A 19,444-nucleotide genomic window follows, 5' to 3' on the forward strand; every position below is an offset into this window, starting at 1 on the left:
GCATTGGATAAAAAGCAGCCCTTGATCTCAGATTTCTGCTCCGGAACCCACATGTGTTCTCTTTTCCCTTCTCCCAGAGGGACGTCCTAAAATTAACCAGGGGAGAGAGGCCACCTTGCTTTCTCAGGCTCAGTTCACCTTCAGTTCCCTCCTGCACAGCCACCTACCTGCCACGGCTGGGTACGGGCTTTCCTGGCCCTGGTCAGACCTCCGTCCTGGCCATTGGGGTCCTCTCCTGGGCCACGCAGGGTGTGGGTTTCAACCCCTCAGCTAGAGATAGGCTGGATGTCTTCCTTCCTGCTCCTCATGACCATCTCCTTTCACTCTCTTCTTAAGGAGAAAGAACAACCCTGGTGCTTTTTAGGGATGCGAAGGCCTTTCGTCTGCTGTCTCTGTCTTCAGGGACCGGACACAGAGGTACCCTGCTTGAGGCTGGGGAAGAGGCAGAGAGTGAGATTTCCAGATATGCCCTTATTCTTGATATTTTCCTGCTGACCTGCTCTAAGCAGCAGCACGGGGCTCCCTGGAGCCTGCTGGGAGGTCTCTTGCTTTCACACACACCCTCTGTAGCACACCCCGGCACCAAACTCTGCCTTTTGCTGCAGGATGAAGGCACAGACGGGTTAGGCAGAGCAGGGCTGGACTCCCAGGGGCCCGATGCTCCTCCTGGGTCTGGTCAGACACAAGTTAGTTATACCCGAGAGGGAAGGCTGGGGGTGGTCCGTGGTCAGTCTCAGCTACCCTCTCCTTTCTTCTGCTCTTCCAAAGTGCCCTTGTCTGCGAGGAGATGTCCGTGCCTCCATCTGGGAACTGCACCAAGCAAATCCATTTTTCTTCACGGCCTTTTGAATACCTAAGGCAGGGGATATCTTTCAGGCTATTCTTATTTGAGCAGTTCCTGGGATCAGGGCTGGAGGAAGACCTTCTGGGTAATTTGCTTGAGTCAGCTTGAGGGACGTATTGTGGCCTGTGGTACCTATCCCATCCATTCTTCTGGACTGTCCTTGCACTGCAAATGGATCGTCCAGTTCAAAGCTCTTTTCCCAGTCCTGTTCAAATTGCACATACGTCTTGTGTTTAGCTGGAAAGCACATAATTCCTAAGAACCTGACAATTTTTTTTCCTTTAATTGTTTTTTACATGTTTCATCTTTTCACCCAGGAGATAAACTGTACAAATAAGCTGTTTGTTGTGTATACTATGTTAGCTTCAGTCTGTCTGTCGACTGGCCCTGGTCCCCTCAGAGCTTTCAGAAATACCAGTCCTGCCATACTTGAATCCCTGCAGCTAATTCATATTTATCCTTATTAAAGTTTCTTTTGCTTTGTCTAAAGGATGATATAGGCATTTTAATTCTATCCCATCTATTTCCCAAATGGGACACAGGGTGACTCAGCCCCTATGGCTTCTGTGACATCTCATTAAGAGACAGCCTGATGTCTGTGACATGACTGTAGTTGCTTACTGCTAATTCTTAAACTCCATCTGGTTTTGTTGCTGTTGTTGTTTGGGTTTCTTTGTGGTGGGTGGGTTTTTTTCCTGCTCCTGCTCATTTCAGTTTTAAGTAAAGCATGTAAAAAGTTTGCTCCTCATCATGACAGGTTTCAGAACTCCAGAAACTGAGTCCTGTTCCCAAACCTGCATGAAATTGTGTCGTTAATGAACTTATTACTGACTTCGTTTATACTGAACTCAATGAACCACAGCAGCTCTCAAAGGGCCTGGTCTAATATGGTCTGCTACAGATGCAGATAGGCAACATAGGAGCTCGAGGAAAGGAATACCTTTTGTGTCAGATACCTGAAAGTCCTTCCCAATGATGCATGAATACCCAGTTTTAGCCTAGGGCGATGTCTGAAGGATGTCTTATTCCAGACATCTACTGTGACTCATCTGCCCATGATGTCCTCGCCCTTCATTCCCTTTATAGTCAGTGGAGAAAACCGAAAAATTTGGCAGCATAAGCCTGGAGTGGACATCTAAAGTACTTGGATGACTCTGCCCTGGAAGTGCCTATTCTGCTCTGCTGCTAATTTCTATTAACATATATTAATTTCTTTTATACTCTACTTGAGTTAAATTGCCCTTTACCTGCTTTGCACCTGAAGGCACTGAGAGCTCTTTGAATTATCTGCCAATTTGCATCCTTTTATGACTGAAGTGATGCATATGACAAGCAGTCACTACTAATTCTTTCTTCTGTCCATTTTCTGAAGTGATGTTCTTCCTAACATCAGCCTTCCTGGAAATCATTCATCTGAGTTGATCCTGTCACTGCTTTCTCATAATGCTATTTTTAACTAGATACTGCAGGGAACTGATGCTCTGGGGTGACAAGTTAGTGCTCATCTCTTTCTTTCCCATTTGTTTGTTTGTTTGTTTGTTTGTTTTTCCTCCCTAGAAAAAGGCCTCTCTTTGCTAGGGTACCATCTGTGCAACTATAGCCTGACCAAAAATGTGTTTAAAATGGTTGCCTACCAAAAGTCCTATGAGAAAAGCACTTCCTGCGGAGGATGGATACCATGGATGGTGTGTCCCCGGACGTACTATAAAATGCAGTATCGTACTGTTGAAGTCCCTGAAACCATCACTCTTACAGATTGCTGTGAAGGATATGAGCAAGTCGGACTCTACTGTTCTTTAGGTAAGTTTTAGTCAGATTAATAGTTGAAATAAATGTCTGATGAAGAGGATTCACTTAAACTGAGACATATACAGGCTTAATTCAGTTCTGGGCAATTGGTTCCTGTTCACTGACATTGTTGAGCCTGCAAAAATCTACAGTAAACTTCATCCAACATGGTAAGGAGTAGACATGAAAGACTAATGCTCCTGACTCTTGCTCTTTGCCACCCCTAGTAGCAAATTCACTAAAGTTCCAGGTGAGCATGAAGAAGGCACCTGCTTGTTACCTCTACAAGGGCTCATCAATTGTCCTGCTTCAGGACAATGTCCATGCCCAAGTGCAATAACTCGCGTGGCTGTGCCTGGTGCTGTGTGTGCTCTGAGCATGCTTGCATTTACAGTAGGAGCTTTCTTCTCAAAGGTAATTCAGAATGCACTGGGGTAACCTCTCCTTTGATTTGGAGCAGGGTCAGTTCCCAGGATGCAAACCCAGTGTTGGTGTTAATTTAAAACAGCCTGTGACCTCAGGACAAGTTAGTACCAACCACTTTCTGATCAATTCTACATTAGGGACCATTTTCTCAGGGCTTCCTTAGTTACCTAGGGCTATGTTGGAGGACTGGAAGCTGGAGAACCTTTTGGTGGATCTGATCTGAGTTTTAACAAGACTCTGCTTGGGAAGACTTAAATGTCTTTGACTCAAGATGGAAGCTTTTTCTCCTTCCCATATCAGGGCTACCAGCTGTCAACAAGAAATTGCTAATTTTTAGCAGAAGCCGAGTCATAGGTGGAAGGGATTCCTTAGGGAAAAGGAGCATTTTAGTTTTATTTTATTGTTTAATGGTTAAAGTCACATGGTTTTAGGCTGAACAGGCATATTGGATTAACCAGGCCAGCACTGAACTATTCCAGCATCCACAAAAGTTCTGCAGGACATAATTTTGTCTCCTATTTTCAGTATGACATTGCATTTTCTCCATTTCCCCTTTTCAAGTTATCATCCTGGGAATTTACAGAGTCTCAACACTGTAACAAAAGATCAAAAAGGAAAGGTCCTATTGCAGCCCAGGCCCTCGTTTTGGGTCATAAGACATGGGTGACTCAGTTCTGTGGGAATGTCCCCAAACCTGCTCCTGCATCAGATCATATAACGTGACATGAGAGGGTATGAGCCATATGTCTTGTCATGGGATCTGTAAAGAACGATGTGTTCATCCTACTTTTAAGTTGCTTCAGAGCACTCAAAAATGAACCTCCAAACAATTTTTTTGCAAGGTATTTTCTCAACAGTTACTGGTAAAATATTGTGTCCAGCAGGAAAATTCCTGTAGCAGAAAGATGGGAACACAGAAGTGGTGATTGTATTTTACTTGTTCTTAAAATGATTTACTGGAGAAGAGGCATGAAAGCATAATTAGACAGACATCATCCCTCGTTTATTGTATCCTGCAATTGTTTGTCTCTATGGCTGTTGTGGAGTGTCAGCCAGGGCAAAATTTGACCTGGAGGTTACCGTATGTCCAGGCAGTCTTCTCAGACCGGCAGCAGACCCGCTGTTGATCGTACCTATTTTCCAAGCAGCAGTTCCATGCCGGGGAAATTTTTCCATAGATCTAATTAGTGCAGAATAGTCACTTCAGGAAGGTCTTTTTGACATGCTTGCATGTGCATGCATGTGTGCACGCATGTATCAAATGACAAGGCTGAAGAGCAATCGGAGAAAATTGCTTTTTAATTCTGTAGTAGTAGGAAATAGCTGTCTCAGCTAGATGTTGAAGGGTCACTGGCTAGTTATGGTTGCCTCTGTTTGCACAAGAAACTGTGTAAGTGATCAGGATTTTCAAGGTGTTTCAGAACCTCTGAAAATCCAGACCGTCTTCTTGGGTGGGGGTGGGGAAAAAAAGGCATCCTGGTAACATTTTAAATATTTTTTCCCAGTATAATTCTACGCCTTTAAAAAGCATCTCTAGGGATATTTTAGGCTTGGGAGCTGTTGATGAGTTTATTTCACCTAACATTAACAAATCTGTAAATCTCTTGTAAAGCTTAGCTGCAGAATTTCCGCTCTGCCCTTGCCACATACTGATGGGCGCTCTGGGCAGGTTTGCCCATGAAATACTGTGGTCACCTTGACTCTTTTTCCTGTCAAAGTTAATTTGGGAATGTTTTAAACCATAAAAGGATTGGAATGGCTTCTAGGTGATTTCTGCGTTTACATTATTCCGGTATCTTTGCTTTTCAGGGCATTAGTCATAAATTCTGTGAATGGTAATGCACTGTCTAGACACGGTCTTAAATAAATGATGAAAAGAGAAACTGGAACTGCTGAAATTACTGCACAGCACGCTGCTGAACTACTGGTGTTTTCTTCTTGACGTTATCCATGTTGGCATGCTCTCCATCCTACTAGGAGTGGAAAGGTCTGCGTGACCTTTCGTAGTAACCTGCTCCTGGCCACTCCCTACCTTTTCTTCCTAGAAGGAAACATTTGCCCCTGCCTGGGATACGGCAGGCCCCGCTCTTCTTATTTCTTTACTGTTGGGGAAAAAACGTCTAGATCATTAGTCAAGTTACTCCAGTTGTTCTCACAAGTTGCCCGTCACTCCAGAAGGATAGTATTGCATGTACAAACTACTTTTTAAAAATAAAAATTGCAAAGTGAACTATCTAATAGTTAGGAAGTGCTATAATTAATTCTAATGGTAGGGTTAAATAAAACCAATCTTTGTTTCCTCTCTTTGTGCCTATGCATGCATATTAGTAAACTCTTCTAATTACCTGATCCGGCGCTGCCTTGCTCCGAGGACCGCATTTCCCTGTGGTGCTCAAGGAAGATGGAGCCCCTCTAAGGAGCTTCCCAGCAGCGCGTCATCCTGGCCTCCGCGTTTGGTGCGTGGTGCAGTGCTCGGCCAAGCCTCTCTCTGAATAGAAAAGTATTTATCACCTCTTGAGGTGAATCCCGGGGCGACTCAACGGGCAGCAATTCGTCTCCACGAATCCTGCAGGAAGGGAGGGAGGTTCTCTGCCTTTCGCAGCTGGGCAATGGAGCTGCAGAGAGACTGGGATCAAGCCATTTGGTGTGCCCACTCTCAGACACCTAGGATGCGGTTTTATTTTTTTTCAAAATTTATTTTGATTTTGATTTTCAGAGCGTTTAGTGCTGCTTTTAACAACTTGCGTGGTTGGAGCGCAGAGCCTCGTGTCCTTGATGGTGACTGTGAGCAGTCCCCCGATTGCTAAGCAGGTCCCAGGGCTGCAGGTCAGATTCCTGGACCTGCGAAAACCATGGCTCTGAAAGGTTATTATGAGTTTGTTGTAAGGAACTTTCCCAGCATCTTGCAGGATTTTTCTTTCAGGTAGAGAAAGGGTCCACTTCTCCAGGCTGCTTGAATGAGCGGCATGGCCACTTCTCCTGGTAGCTGGTTTGCTGCCCACCTTCCACCTTACTGGGTAAGATGAAACCAGAGAGCTACAGGCAAGAGGTTCCTTCCTTATCTGCCATCTGACCCTGCTGGATCCCAGCCAGGGATCCAAACAGTGCATCAACACGTGATGAAGGGTGGTTTTTAAGCACACGTATACGAAAATACATTGAAATAAGAAGGCCCAGGCAACTTTAATCCTAGAGTTTGTAACTCGAGAGCTCTTGATTTGCAATGTTAAGGCCACACTTCAATCAGAGTATGCTTTGTGTGCATAACTTCCTAAGGTTTTCCAAAAAACAACTGTAAAGTTAAAAAATGTTCATTTCAGGTGCCCAGGTAGTTCCTCAGCAGGGCTGAGACCTTTCAGAGCCTGCGTGCAGATATTTGCATGCTGGGTCTAACTGGAGCAGCGGGGAGCCGCAGCACAGCTGTCCCTCCTGCTTGGGCCGTTGCCAGAAAGCCATGGGACAGCAGTGTCACCGGGGGCATGCGGGCAGCGTCACAGCATCCCTCCAGGGTGGGAGGGTGGAACCTCACCCAGAAGCAGGTGTTGCTGGATTTTAGCCCATGGCTTCTGAATATGTTCTAGTGCGTGATATGGCTTTTCATGGGGAAGAGTCTTAAATATTTGTCAGATGCTGAACCAGCGCATCCCAACGCTGCCCTCCATCATGATTAACTCACGGACAGGCAATCAGGATGGAAAACATCTGTCTGAGCAGCTAAAGGCTAGCAGTGCTCAAAGACCCCGAAAACATGTCCTGTGATGAAAACTGCCAGCCTGCCTTTGTAGCAGGCTTTGCCAGGAGCTCCTCCTATAATCTCCTAGATTTGTCTCCGCCTTCTGATGCCTGAGATGAATGCAGGGTTTCGGTTCCTGGCTCTGCCGCACCCTCTGGATGAAACCCGGCCCTTCCAGGTGGAAGGAGGGAGAGGGTTAGGGCTGAGCTAATGGAGTCCCTCAGCATCTGTCTCCTGGGAGATCCCTCCACCCTGCAGTCACAGCAGACCGGCGGCTCTCATGCAGGCAGGCTGGTAACTGAGCTTTCGTTGCTAAGCACTGGGTGCTGCATTTCTGCTTCTGTAGGTTTATGCAAATAACGGAGGAGAAAAGCCTAATACTTTATCCAACCGACAGAGGAGTTGGCTGGGTTGCTCCCCAGTGCTGGCAGCGTTGCTTGGTAGGTGACTGTCCCCAAGATGATTGAAGTGGAGAGCACAAATTGAATTTTCAAAGTGCATCTGGTACAATTAGGCAGAAATGTGATGTGAATCCATCTCTGTTTCCGCTGATCCGAAAATGATGACCTTTTGATGTTAGATAAATGGCTAGTGTGGCACTCAGCCAGGATTCAATAGTGTTTTCTGAGATAAATTGCATGTGACTCATTAAATCTTTTACACCACAGTAAAGCATGCCAAAAAAAGACTCCGGTGGAAAAAGCTGCTTTGAACTTCAAACCTGCTTGAACTGCACTTGAATTGCAGAGCTGGAGGGATTTAGATGCTTGTGTCAAACTTACCAAGATGCACCTGGTTGGAATAGTGAGGAGCCCTGGTGCCCTGCAAAGGCAGGGAAATCCCTTGGCGCTCGTGTCTGTGCAAGCTCCCAGTGAGAGAGGCTGGCCGGATGGGCGAACGTCCCAGAAGGAGCACGCAGAGGGTTTCTTTCTCGCCCTTTTCCAGGTGGGGGTCGAGTTCCCTAATTTGCTGCCCAGAGGTCTTGTGGGTCTAACACCAGCTCTACTTGACAGATGCTCACAGCCCTGTTAAAGCATGTGCTCGTTGGCTGTGTGCACACAAAGTATACACACAGTGTATCAAATACGACATAAAAGACTGTGGGAAAGTGCCGTCCCGTGTATTCTCCATGCAAATCTTTGAAACTCCACCTGCAAGTAACTTGCAGGCTGCTGAAGAGGTCTCAACTCAGTTCTCCAGCTTGTGGGTTTTGGCAGGTTTTTCATCAGAGGTGTGGACACCCATCATTAAGCTATGCCTGCTTTTCTTAATTACCTTTTAGAGACCTTTGACAAGCATACTTAGGGCCCCCCAAAAGACACAGACCAAAAGACAAAGGCCTTAAAACCATTGGTCTTAATAGCCTATTTCTTTATGCAAATAAGACTGCATGTCCAGTGGATGACTTTAATTGCCCAGTAATGGATCAAGAGTTCATAGGACCAAAAACCTGTAGGCACGAAATTAATGGAAAAAAAGAAATCTTTTAGGCTGATTAGAAAGACCAGAGCTGAGCATTACTTGGGGCTGTGTTTGAGAGTGTGGGTGAAAGCGATGTTCGTAGAGCTTAGAAATATTTTCTCTTTTCGTCTGGAGAAGAGCATGTGCTGGCCCTGAGCCAGGACCACCGTCTGCCCTTGGCTTGGGAAGCAGCAACCTTCTGCCTTAGCTGCTCTCTCTGCAGGGCTGTCCGGTGTGGGCTACCAACCTCCCGCGGTGGCTGGCTGGCTGATACGGGGCGGCTGCTGCCAGGCTGCAGACCGTGGGCTCAGTTCTGCTCTCCCGCCCCTCTGTGTGTAACCCACTTAACTGTACCTGAGAAGAGCATTTTGTCTCCGCTCTCATGTAACACCCTCAATTGCTATAACTAAAGGTTAACTTTGTCGCAACAAAAGGTTAAATGAGAACTCACGATTTCTAGCTTAGACATGACCTGTTTCCTTGATCATTATATATGGCTTGGATTAGTCAGAGCTGACATCAGGCATATTTTCTGTTTTGTAGTGCTTCAATGTCTCCACATTTAGAAACTTGACTATCTACATATCATCCATCGATCCATAATTATTAATGGAAAATTATCAATTCAAAATTTCTGTAACAGAAATGTCATGAACAAGGGAAAAGTCTGAGAACATTTACACTCTTAACATGAAATAACGGTATTTAAGCTGCTATTTTCTCCCCATGAAAACCTCAGAGCAGACACGCTTCTAAAATGAGGAGGAGGTGTTTGCTGTAAATTAAATAGCACAGTTTTATGGAAATGATTTTCTATATTTTTGTTCTCAGAAGTGTTTTTGTTACTTAGCACTCAATAGATCCAGTGTATTTGCCTCAAGACCTGGTGTTTGTCCAATGGAGAATATGGAAACATCTGATTATCCTTGCACGTTCGATACTGAATGTCCAGGGCTTAAAAAATGCTGCAACTCATCCAAAGGAGCAGGCTGTGTGGATCCAATGCCAGAGGGTATGTTACTGATAAATTCAAGACTGCTTCTAATAGAAATATGCTTAATTTTTCCTTCTGAGGGTGGGAGTGGGCAGGAAAACTGTTACCATAGCTCTTCGTAAAATAAATACGGGAATCTGCTTTGGATCAGTTCCAGGATATTCAGCTTCAGTACTTGCACCCGGGAGCACTGAACAGTGCGTGGGTGCTGTGGGTCCAGTGGACCTTCCTTGGCTTCTCCTCCTTTGCTGGTGCCGCTGCCTGTGGCAATTGGCAAACGAGGCCGCAGCTGATGGCTGTACGTGGACCCTTCATAATGTCAAAGTTAAAGCTTGCCTCGGTTTCTCAGAGCCTTCCTATAGCTCTGTCGCTTTCTACAGCATCAGACCTCAGATGACTTGGCTGTTTTATTTTGTACGCTTCAGGAAGAACATTCTGGTACAACGTGACAGTGCTTGTGAAAATGGATTTTAATGAATTAATCAGAGTGGATTCCTACCTTCTGAATCATTCGCGCCTTTTGCACTCCATGGTATGTACAAACACGAACGCTCCTGTGTGTTGCTCATTGTGTCCCTGTTTCTGTTAGTCAGTCACCACCACTTGCTCCAGCCCAGGAAGGATCTCAGAGTCCTCTGCACTGGGCATAACCTTGCCAGCCAGTCACTCCCCCTTTGTTCCACTAGATAATTTTTTGGGGCCCTAATTTTTCTCTAACTGGTGAATGTCACACTCGTTCTCAAGGAGCTCAAGTAACATTGATCTGCCAGCTTCCTTAGTAAATTTTTCAGGTCTCTTCCGAGGGCAATTTAAAGATATTCTGAAATATAGGGTTTTTTCTTGCTTAAGCAATGCTTGCTCCAGCTCCAGCTCAGTTCAGTTTTGGGTCTATGACCAACAGGGTCCAGATTTCAAGACCTGCAAAGTGTGGTGCTTTCTGATAAGGAGTTTTGAGTTAAACCCTTCAAGCGATACACCTGATCTACGGCACTGGGACCTACATGGCAGGTGGCCTCAGCAGCACCAGAAGCTTCACTGTGAAACCCCAGGATTATGGCAGGGGACTGTGTCTGGCTCAAGGGCATTTTGTTGTCATTTTTGCCACAGAAACAGCGCTGGGGGAGACAGCAGGGTGTTGCTTTTGCTGTCAGACCAAGGCTTTGCCTCGTGCCTGGATTAGCAGTGGCATTGGCAACAACACGTGCACGGCCACAAGCCAGCAGCACGGCGTGCCTCTCCCCATCCCTGACACAGCAGGTAGGAAGAGTCCAAGGCAACCAAGAAAAGCAGAGCCCCAGCAGAGAAGTAAGGCACGCTTCCTGAAAGGAGGCACTGCAGGAAGATGCAGGCTACAAACTAAAGCCGTGCTCAGACAGGGGAGCCCTCTCTGGCCTTCAGGTGGTATTTAGGGAATGGATTGATGAACTGGGGCAAAGACTCTCCAGGCCTTAATGCCACGATGACATGGAGAACCAGGCTTGTATGTGTCCTTTGAAAGGTACCCAAGAGGACAGTTGCCTATTTCCCTCCATTTTTATTTCTGCTCCTCCCCAGTTTCCGGCTAGGAGTGGGCTAGTAGCAAAGGAAACCCATCTCCCATCATCAACTAGCACTGACGGGCAGAATAGAAGGTAGCAGTAGCATGGGGTTGTTGCATGAATTTACCTCATCCTCCTACCTGAATTCACCATATACTTAAAAAGCAGGAAGCCCTGGTCCTGTCACTGTATAGTAGGGAACAGAGGGCAATGATCTACCAAGACTTTTACGTCTTGGTCTAAAGCAAGCTATGGCAAAGTCAAACACTCAAAAAATGGCAAATACAAACTGAAACTTTGCAACGAGCTATTATTACTCAGAGGAAGGTCTCCCAGGTCCTGTCTGCTCTGCTGATTCCTAACGCTCAGCCCCCCACCACCGTGTCCCTTCTCTGATCCTTGACTCACAGTTGTGACGACTCGGTCAGGCCTGGGGTCTCTCCATGGCTCTCAGTCCCAGCCTTCTTGCTCAGCCTATTGCTTTTCTTCTTTTTCTTTCTACTCCCTGTGCCAGCAGTCTTTTTAGTTGCTTAAAGTAAGAAGTGTTTGACAGCTGTTACAGATGAATTTTAATAGCACGTCTAAAGTATATTCTGTCTATTGAGCCTTTCTCTTATTTTCCTGAGTTGCATCCTCCTGCCTAAGCATTTGAGATCTGACATGCAGCTCCACACCTCCCTTAGCTTGTCACTACTGTCCTGTAGCTCTGCTGTGAAATGTGATAATAAGAAGAGCTCACCTTGCATAAATACAGACCTAAATGTTGCCACTTTGGTATGGTTTCTGAATTGGTGCTTTCTACGCTCGGATTATGATGATAATTGTTGCATAGATTATGCTTCATTGCCATACAGTTGTGCTGATAAAGAAATGAGATACCAAAGCGTTTGTTACCCTGTTTTCCAGATTACTGGTGCATTACAGCCCTTGAATGCCTCTGTATACCACATCCAGAGTAACCATGCAGAAGTATATGCTGGGACAGTGGCCTCCCATGTTCTCATTGGACTGCATCAGCCAGCTCCGCTAGCGGAGGTTTCTTCTTCCTTGAAGGACATTGTGAAGCGTGTGTATGAAGTGATTGACACAGAAGTTCAAGGTTAATCATTATAATCCTGCCACGGGGGGAAGCTTTTTCACGGGGCTTTGTCCAACTTCACTTGGGATTTTGTCTGTATGACTATCAATTTTCTTTCAAAAACAGAGTAGTGAATCTTGTAAACTTTGCAAAAGTGGCCCTAACCTATCCATTATAGGATGGAGAGGGTTGTAGTTAGTTAGTAATTGTTCTGGAGTGAATAGTTTGGAGGGGAATAGTCCTGCTTCCTCAATTTTTTATTTTCTCCTGATAACGTAACATAGACCATCCTCATATGAAAAAGCAAAGGTGTTCAACATTTGTAGCACAATCATTAGTTGTATTAAACAGGCTCTTAAAAAATTATTTAGAGTATTCTTGGGAAGCACACATAGTCTGTTCTTATAGATGTATCTTACTTCTAGTAGCTTGCATGAAACAAGGAGTATTTATAGTCTGTTAATTACTGTAGCATATTACTACCTAATTTTTAAATGTTAGGTAAATATTTATATATATTGAGTTTAAATTATTTTAATCTACTTATTACTGTGTAGTTATCTGAATGTTTTCACTTCTGAAATGCACCCGTAAGCAGCGTTGTTCTCACTCCTTATTCTGTGTTTACTTTTGAAAACTCAGTCCGACTTGCAGTGAAATCACTGGGTAGGTGTCCTTCACCCCCACCGCTGACGTTTCTTAGGTTTGGATGACACCCTGCCACTGTAAGCAGGAGCTGCCACTAACTGTCCTCTTATTCCAAAGAGTTGGAGTAAAAAGCGATAGGGTTATAACTGAGTGGGGGCTAGTTTTGGGGAAGGGCAGCATTCTGTTTTCATTGCACCCATGTACACCCAGAACAGTTTCAGCAGAGTTGCTGCAGATTTACAATGATTTTATCATATCCAGAGCCTGGTCTACACTCGTTGCAGATCAATCTTGATGCTGTTATCAATATCTGTGCAAGGTGTCTTCTTCTTCTTAGATGTCAATGAATGTTCCCATGTTGAATTGAATGCTTGTCCCGAGAAAAACACCTGTGTAAATCTGGAGGGTTATTACAGCTGTGGCCCTCAGCGTGAACATGCAGATGTCAACCCTCACCACCTGAGCCCAAGAAAGGAAGGTAAGAAACATAGGTCTCACCTTGGGAAATACTGAGAACACTTCGGCAAGACATTGCGGTCTATGGCAGGAGCCACCTGCAAGGCAAAGATTTCTGGAGCACGCAGTGCCCCTTCTCCTCCTGTCGGGAGGAGATGCCACGTAAGCCAGCTGTTAGCCATTTTTGATTGAAATGCAGTGTATGCATTTCACAGTACCTGGCTGTTTCTCATCTCTCACCCTCAGCTGTCCTCACTCACCTGCCAAACCTTCTAGCTTCAGACCCTGACTGTTTCTCAGAGCACGTCGCTCAGTGTCAGTGCACCTCCCCAGCCTCCCGGGGAAATACGATGAGTGACACTATTTGTACGTGACCTCTCCTTCCCATTTTGGCTGTGTGACTGCAGCCGGGACTCAGTGGTTGTATAATCCCACCCTGGATTATACGAGGTCCTCTGCTGGAGGCAGACGGAGCTTGGCAATGGGTGAAATAATACTTTCTACCAGTTCAGCAAAATACAGAGGCATGTACTTACAGACCAGACATCAATGGGCTTGCTAATAGGCTTAAAGATAATGAGATAAATAACTGCTTGCAGATCCAATGCTTTAGTCAGAAAAAAAATTTACAATCCTTTAATCTCAAAAATTAAGATAATGTATTACTTTATGCTTTTGTGATATGATAATACATTTATTTTCATTTCTATTTATATTATTTCTCTTGCTGCTTTTCATCGGCGGAAAACATGAATGGTATTATTTCGGATTTGCTTTGTTAGGAATGCTTTAACTCTTTGATAATACTATTTTTCCCGTAGGCATAGCAGCATCTACTCCAAGTTCAGCTTTGGATCTCATTAATGCTAGCAATAGCTCTCCGTCTATAAGTAATTCAAGTCTCTCGTCCGTGACTAACCAATCTACAGATGCTGGGTGCTGTAAGTAACCTTGGATTTGAATTAATATTGTCTTGCTTTTAATTCAGCCACTCTTTGATCCCTTTGTCCTGGGGCTGATTGAGTTACAGGAGGGTGTTCACAGAAGCTGGTAATAGTTTTGGAATGAAAGTCCATGTATGGAAATGAAAAGAGAGAGGCTGCCCAAACAGGACATTCGTATTGGGGTCTGTAGTGCTGTGACCACTGGAGAAGCCCCACTGTTATTTACATGGCTACCAAAGGGAGCTGGCCCCCTGGAAGTGCAGGTGGCCATGCTGGCTTCTTGAGCCACTTGCACCTGGTGAACCATTCAAGTGTAGGTCCCATCACAGGGCTTGTGCTGGATAATCCTCCAGCGTGAGAAGCATGCCAGTGAGGGCTCTGCAAGGCCAGCACTACTCACTTGCCCTGGACCCAGCTCACTGCGTGTCCCAGGCTTGTCCCAGAACGAGGTATGGGAGGATCTGCTACCAACCACAGGAGCTCCTCCTGGCCACAGCCACCGGGATGTGGGCTTCTTGCTTTGGAGTCCGTGAAGATGATGGTGGGGTACATGAGTACGGGAGTTGGCCGCAGCTACCCTACACTGGAGTCAACCTTTGAGAATACTTTTCCTGCTATACATGATAGCTGTCTGAGGGACTATGATGGGAACAAACACCAGTAGATTTGTCTTTATATGGGCAGCTTCAGCCCTTTCAGGCAAGTGTTATCACAGTCCTTTTTAAGACATTTTCTTCTTGTGGGAGGAAATAGCTTTAAGTAGTTCTTTGCTTAGGTCAGAGAGACAGGCTGGATATTCTTGGTCTTTGTCCACAATTTCTGATCCAAGCTGAAGCTAGAGGAATTACTCTGAAGTCCTGCTAGAGTAGAGGCAGTATGTCTTTGGGGGCGTTTGGCAGCCATATGATTCAGAGGCCTGGAAACAATTGTGTCCTATTGAAATAATTTAAGAAAATAACCCTTTTTTCTCAGGCTAACCATCAGCATGAAAGAATTGAAGTTGGGGCAGCAGCATGCCATGATCTCTTGGTTAGTGTGGGGGATGATATTCATCTCACCTCACCCCAGCTGTCTACAGGAGAGACTTCTAGTCTGTGCTCACCATCCGGGCTCTCTCTCTAGTTAGTGGAGACAGACAGGCTCTGCTGGAGGGCAATTCATCCTACCCAATTTAGACACCTCCTCCTCCTCCTTCGAGGAGGGGAATCATCTCTCAAGGGTCCTGTCTTTTCCCATCGACATGACAATGATTGCACTGGACTAGAGTGGCATAAATAGGCGAAACTCTGCCTACCACTCTGCCCCCAGCCTGTAAAAGCCAGGGTTTGTGGTTTTTTTCCAGGCATAAATCAAGGCAGACTTTGCCTGAAGAGGTGCATTTTGATGATTAAAGTGACAAGAGGCAAAGAAGGTGTCAATGTATGTAGAGTACACAGATTCACTGTTCCAAACTTACTTCTGTTCCTTGAACCTGTAGCTCACTGGCTGATTATTAGCGTTAAGAGAGATTCAACATGAATAGGTATAGTACAAAGAAATAAAAAGAGTAAGCACCCAATCCCTCTAATGGGATGGTTCACGGAAGAGGGTACCTGGTACTGGGAGAGAGGCAGAATCTGTCCTGATGTAATGTAAAAAGGAGCTTCTCCTATTGATTGTCAAAGTGCTTCTCTATAATGAATTTCGAATAACACAATGCTTTAAAGATGAAATGTTTCTTTTTCTGTGATGACTCTTCCTGGGACTGCAATAGATCCCTCTGCAGTTAGAAACCACCAAATCTTCAGCGTTACCAGCAACAGTTTTGAAATGTCCTGGCATGTCAATTCTACTCTGAACCATACTTTCCAAGTCCAAGTGTTCAAGGACAAAGAGATTATACGAAACCTGAAGACGGAAGAAATGAAAATGGATGTGTCTGGACTGGAAGCAGGTGTGATGTATTCAGTAGAGCTCGGCTATGAAACCTGTGGTAAAACCAGCATTTCCCATCAAAATGTTAAAACAGGTAAATAGCTACTTTAAAAAATATAGAATTTCTCCCTCCCCCCCTCTCTCTTCTCCCACTCATTTGCAGTTCAGCAATGATCCATTTGGTCCTCCCTGACTTACATTTCCCTCTTCCTTCAGCACTTTCTCCTCTACGCCATCATTTATGCAACTCAGACTATCAGGCAGCAGAGCTCTGGCCTTAGTTGATAAAGCAGTGTTGGAGCTGACTCAGACTATTATAGATACCAGGCTAAGCTAGAATACCCATTTAATTTTTTTTTGTGCCTGGTACTGCATTTTGCTGCCACCCATCTCCCATCAGGCCCCATTTTTCCTGGCTGAAGACTGTGGCCAGTGAGAAATGCAGTCGTTATGTCAAGGGCTCAGCTATGCTAACAAGAGTTCCCAGAGGATGGCCGCATTCAGCTGAATATTTTTGAGTGACCAGGATTAAAGGGAATAACAAGGGCTGTGTAAGAAAGCTTGCAAGAATACCTGCATAATTTCGTTCAATTAGCTAGTGATGCTAGCTCCCCGAGACCCTAGTCTGTTGATCAAACAAAATTCTGCTTTTCCTTTATCCTTAAATTGTTTCCTAAGCCTTCATGCAAATAAAGAAATAAATCTCTCCATATTTTCTTCAAAACACAGACAGTGAACTATTTAATAGTGGCCAGAGTGAGAACACTGCTATTTATGTTTATCTGTAAGAGCCTTCCCTTTGATCAGACGAGGGATGTCTCCAGTCTGGGTCAGAAGGAAATTACTCCTTTTGTAGTGGGAAAGTAGGAGGTCTAGTGGCTACGGAAACAGTAGGCTGAACTTCAGAGTATGAAGTTGGAGCCCTTGAGAAAAAGAAGAGTTTTCCAAAGATCAGTCCAAAGAGTAACAGCCTCTGACTGTTTATACAGGTTAAAGTGGTTAATAGGTTCCTTGGCTCTTGGTTTCGGCTCACGTGCTCTGTTCGTTATCTGTCAGGGCTTACCACACAGAGAAGTGGTGTGCACTGTTTTCTGTTACTGTTTTCAGTTTAAGAATATATTTACTACCCATGCTACCGAGATTGGGAAAAAAATAATAATTGTGACTGGTGGACCAGAGCTGAGCTCAGGGGCAATTCAGCCCTGGAGTTCAATGCAGGACTTATGTAGGGCCAGATCTACAAGGATATGTGTATACCCAGCTCTCACACAGCTGGAATTAGGCACCTAAATATCTTTATGGATCTGATGTAAGTGCATCTCCTCAATGTATGGGAGGCTTATAGCAGAGTATTGGCTTTATTTTCTTGGTTTAATACCAAACTCTCTCAACCTTCTCCTCTCTTTCCCCCTCCGACATCTGAGATTTTGGTCCGGGTACATCAGTTCTGGCTGGATCCTTTCCTCTTCTGCTTTGTCAGTGTGCGTTTAAATGTTGTGCCCTACAGATGCCAAGATATTTGGTATTACTATGAGGATTCTCAACTACAACTTCACTGAAGATTTCCATAATGCCAGCAGCTCAGCATATGAAGAATTTTCAAGACTGTTGCTTACAGAGGTAACGCTAAAACATATGTGGGTAATATATCTTTTTCAATTTAGAATTTATTAATGTAATAGAGGATTTTATGCCTGGCTGAAACATCCCTTGAAAATCATCATATTGTTTCCTGTGACCTTTCCTTATAATTAAAACAAAATCCAACTGACTAAACAGATCAAGCCCTTGGCCTTATTAGCAACGGAGGCAATGAGCATTTTCCTCTACAGAAGAGTAAAGGGATTAAAAATGCAAGCATGCAACAGGGACTCCTTTCCTTGGATCTTTACTTTGGCAATAAACTCACACTGAATTGACTTGAGGCTTCTTAATGGATTATTGAAATTACATTGCTGTCATTCATTTCAGTGATGTCTTATCAATAAATGTCTGACTGCTCTCAAAACTTTTTCTTCTTAAGGAAAAGTGACCAGGTCAGGCTTTTTTCTCCAGCCCCATTCATCTCATGCACACATGTAGCCACTGTCTATGCTCAGGTGTAAACAGCCGTAAACAAAATTTGAGTCATGAAGTCTGTTGCCAGCTTCCCAAACAGGTGGGATGTTTCAGACACAGCAATCTCTTACAGTTTTGTTGTAAAGAACAGGGTCCATACAGAGGAACTGGAATCTCCATCCAAAACTAGACTTTCCCAAAGCAAAGGGGGACTCATAAACATATGTGAATATACATCTAAGGAAATAAAAACAGTAATGGGGCTATACTTTTGAAGCCAGGAGAGAAGAGGCGTTTGCTCATGAGAAATTGCAAGTTGAACCTCCTGACGTGGTTTTATTTCCCATATGTGGAAATTGTTCGCTTTTGTTGTGCAGGAGGATTTTTGTCAGGGAATCTCCTCTGAGACTGATGCAGGCCTAATTGGCATCATGAGGTTTGGAAGGAAAAGGAGCATTGCCCATCTGTGTTGCTTCTGCCTCCTTGGATGGTTGGGAGCCAGCATCCCCCTCTCACTTCCTCTCTCCTCTATTTTTCTTGCCTTCCCACCCTGATCTGAACTTAGACCAGTTAAACAGCTTGTTCATAGGAATATTTTGGAGGGAGCTCTGGCTGAATGGGAGCAAAGATGTGTTGATTTATGGTGTTGCATTGCGTGCCCAAAGGCATCCTTTGAGGTGTATGTAGGAACAAAAGGTTCAAGCAAGGAGATGCTTTCTAGAAATGTAAGGCAAAACAGCCAACTCCTGCAGGGCTCAAATACAGACAGCAGTATGCCAGATTTAATGTTCAGAGTAATACCTTTTGCTCAACTCATGTGTCCACTTACCAAATTGATAATTAACCGTAGTGTAATTGTGATACTGCCTTGAAGCTGAGCTGCCACAAATGCATTTTGTTGAGGTCATCCACCCTTATTTAGAATCTATGATTCTATTTTTCTTGTCTCCCATAGAATCATAGAATGGTTAGAGTTGAAAAGCCCTTAAAAATCATCTAGTTCCAACCCCCCTGCCATGGGCAGGGACACCTCCCACTAGACCAGGCTGCTCAAAGCCCCATCCAGCCTGGCCTTGAACACCTCCAGGGGCAGGGCATCCACAGCTTCTCTGGGCAACCTGTTCCAGTGTCTCACCACCCTCACAGTTAAGCATTTCTTCGTAATATCTAACCTAAATCTCCCCTTTTTCAGTTTAAAACCCTTACCCCTCATCCTATGGCTACACTCCCTGATAAAGAGTCCCTCCCCACCTTTCCTATAGGCCCCCTTCAGGTACTGGAAGGCCGCTGTAAGGTCATCCTGAGATTTCTTTGTCATTGGACTCAGCTGCAGGGTGGACTTGGTCTGGTGAGTTTCGAATAATCGCTGGGAGCTAAAGCTACGCCCATAACAGTAAATGAAACATTTCCTGAACCATTCTCTGGCACTGACACCAACTGACACAAACCATCCTGTACCTGTGCAGTTGGGTCTCCTGAAGCACGCTGGTCACACTGAGATTGCCTGTTGGGACTGGCCCCTGGCCGATGTTCGGTCTGCCTGGGTACTGCCTGGGGCACTG

At 44.9% G+C, this 19,444-nt stretch overlaps 1 protein-coding gene across 1 annotated transcript in view; it reads left to right on the top strand.

The window, feature by feature from the left end:
* Positions 1–2,475: 2,475 nt before the first annotated feature.
* Positions 2,476–19,444, top strand: part of UMODL1 (uromodulin like 1) — a 47,683-nt gene continuing 30,714 nt past the window's right edge. Inside the window, exons 1-8 of the mRNA XM_074572869.1 lie at positions 2,476–2,644; positions 9,103–9,264; positions 9,672–9,778; positions 11,691–11,883; positions 12,848–12,988; positions 13,788–13,907; positions 15,664–15,918; positions 17,332–17,444. Coding sequence (XP_074428970.1) covers positions 2,527–2,644; positions 9,103–9,264; positions 9,672–9,778; positions 11,691–11,883; positions 12,848–12,988; positions 13,788–13,907; positions 15,664–15,918; positions 17,332–17,444 — 1,209 coding nt within the window. The 5' untranslated portion in view covers positions 2,476–2,526. The remainder of the gene's footprint in view (positions 2,645–9,102; positions 9,265–9,671; positions 9,779–11,690; positions 11,884–12,847; positions 12,989–13,787; positions 13,908–15,663; positions 15,919–17,331; positions 17,445–19,444) is intronic.

The sequence above is a fragment of the Larus michahellis genome, chromosome 1, assembly GCF_964199755.1.
Source record: "Larus michahellis chromosome 1, bLarMic1.1, whole genome shotgun sequence".
In the NCBI taxonomy this organism is placed as follows: domain Eukaryota; kingdom Metazoa; phylum Chordata; class Aves; order Charadriiformes; family Laridae; genus Larus; species Larus michahellis.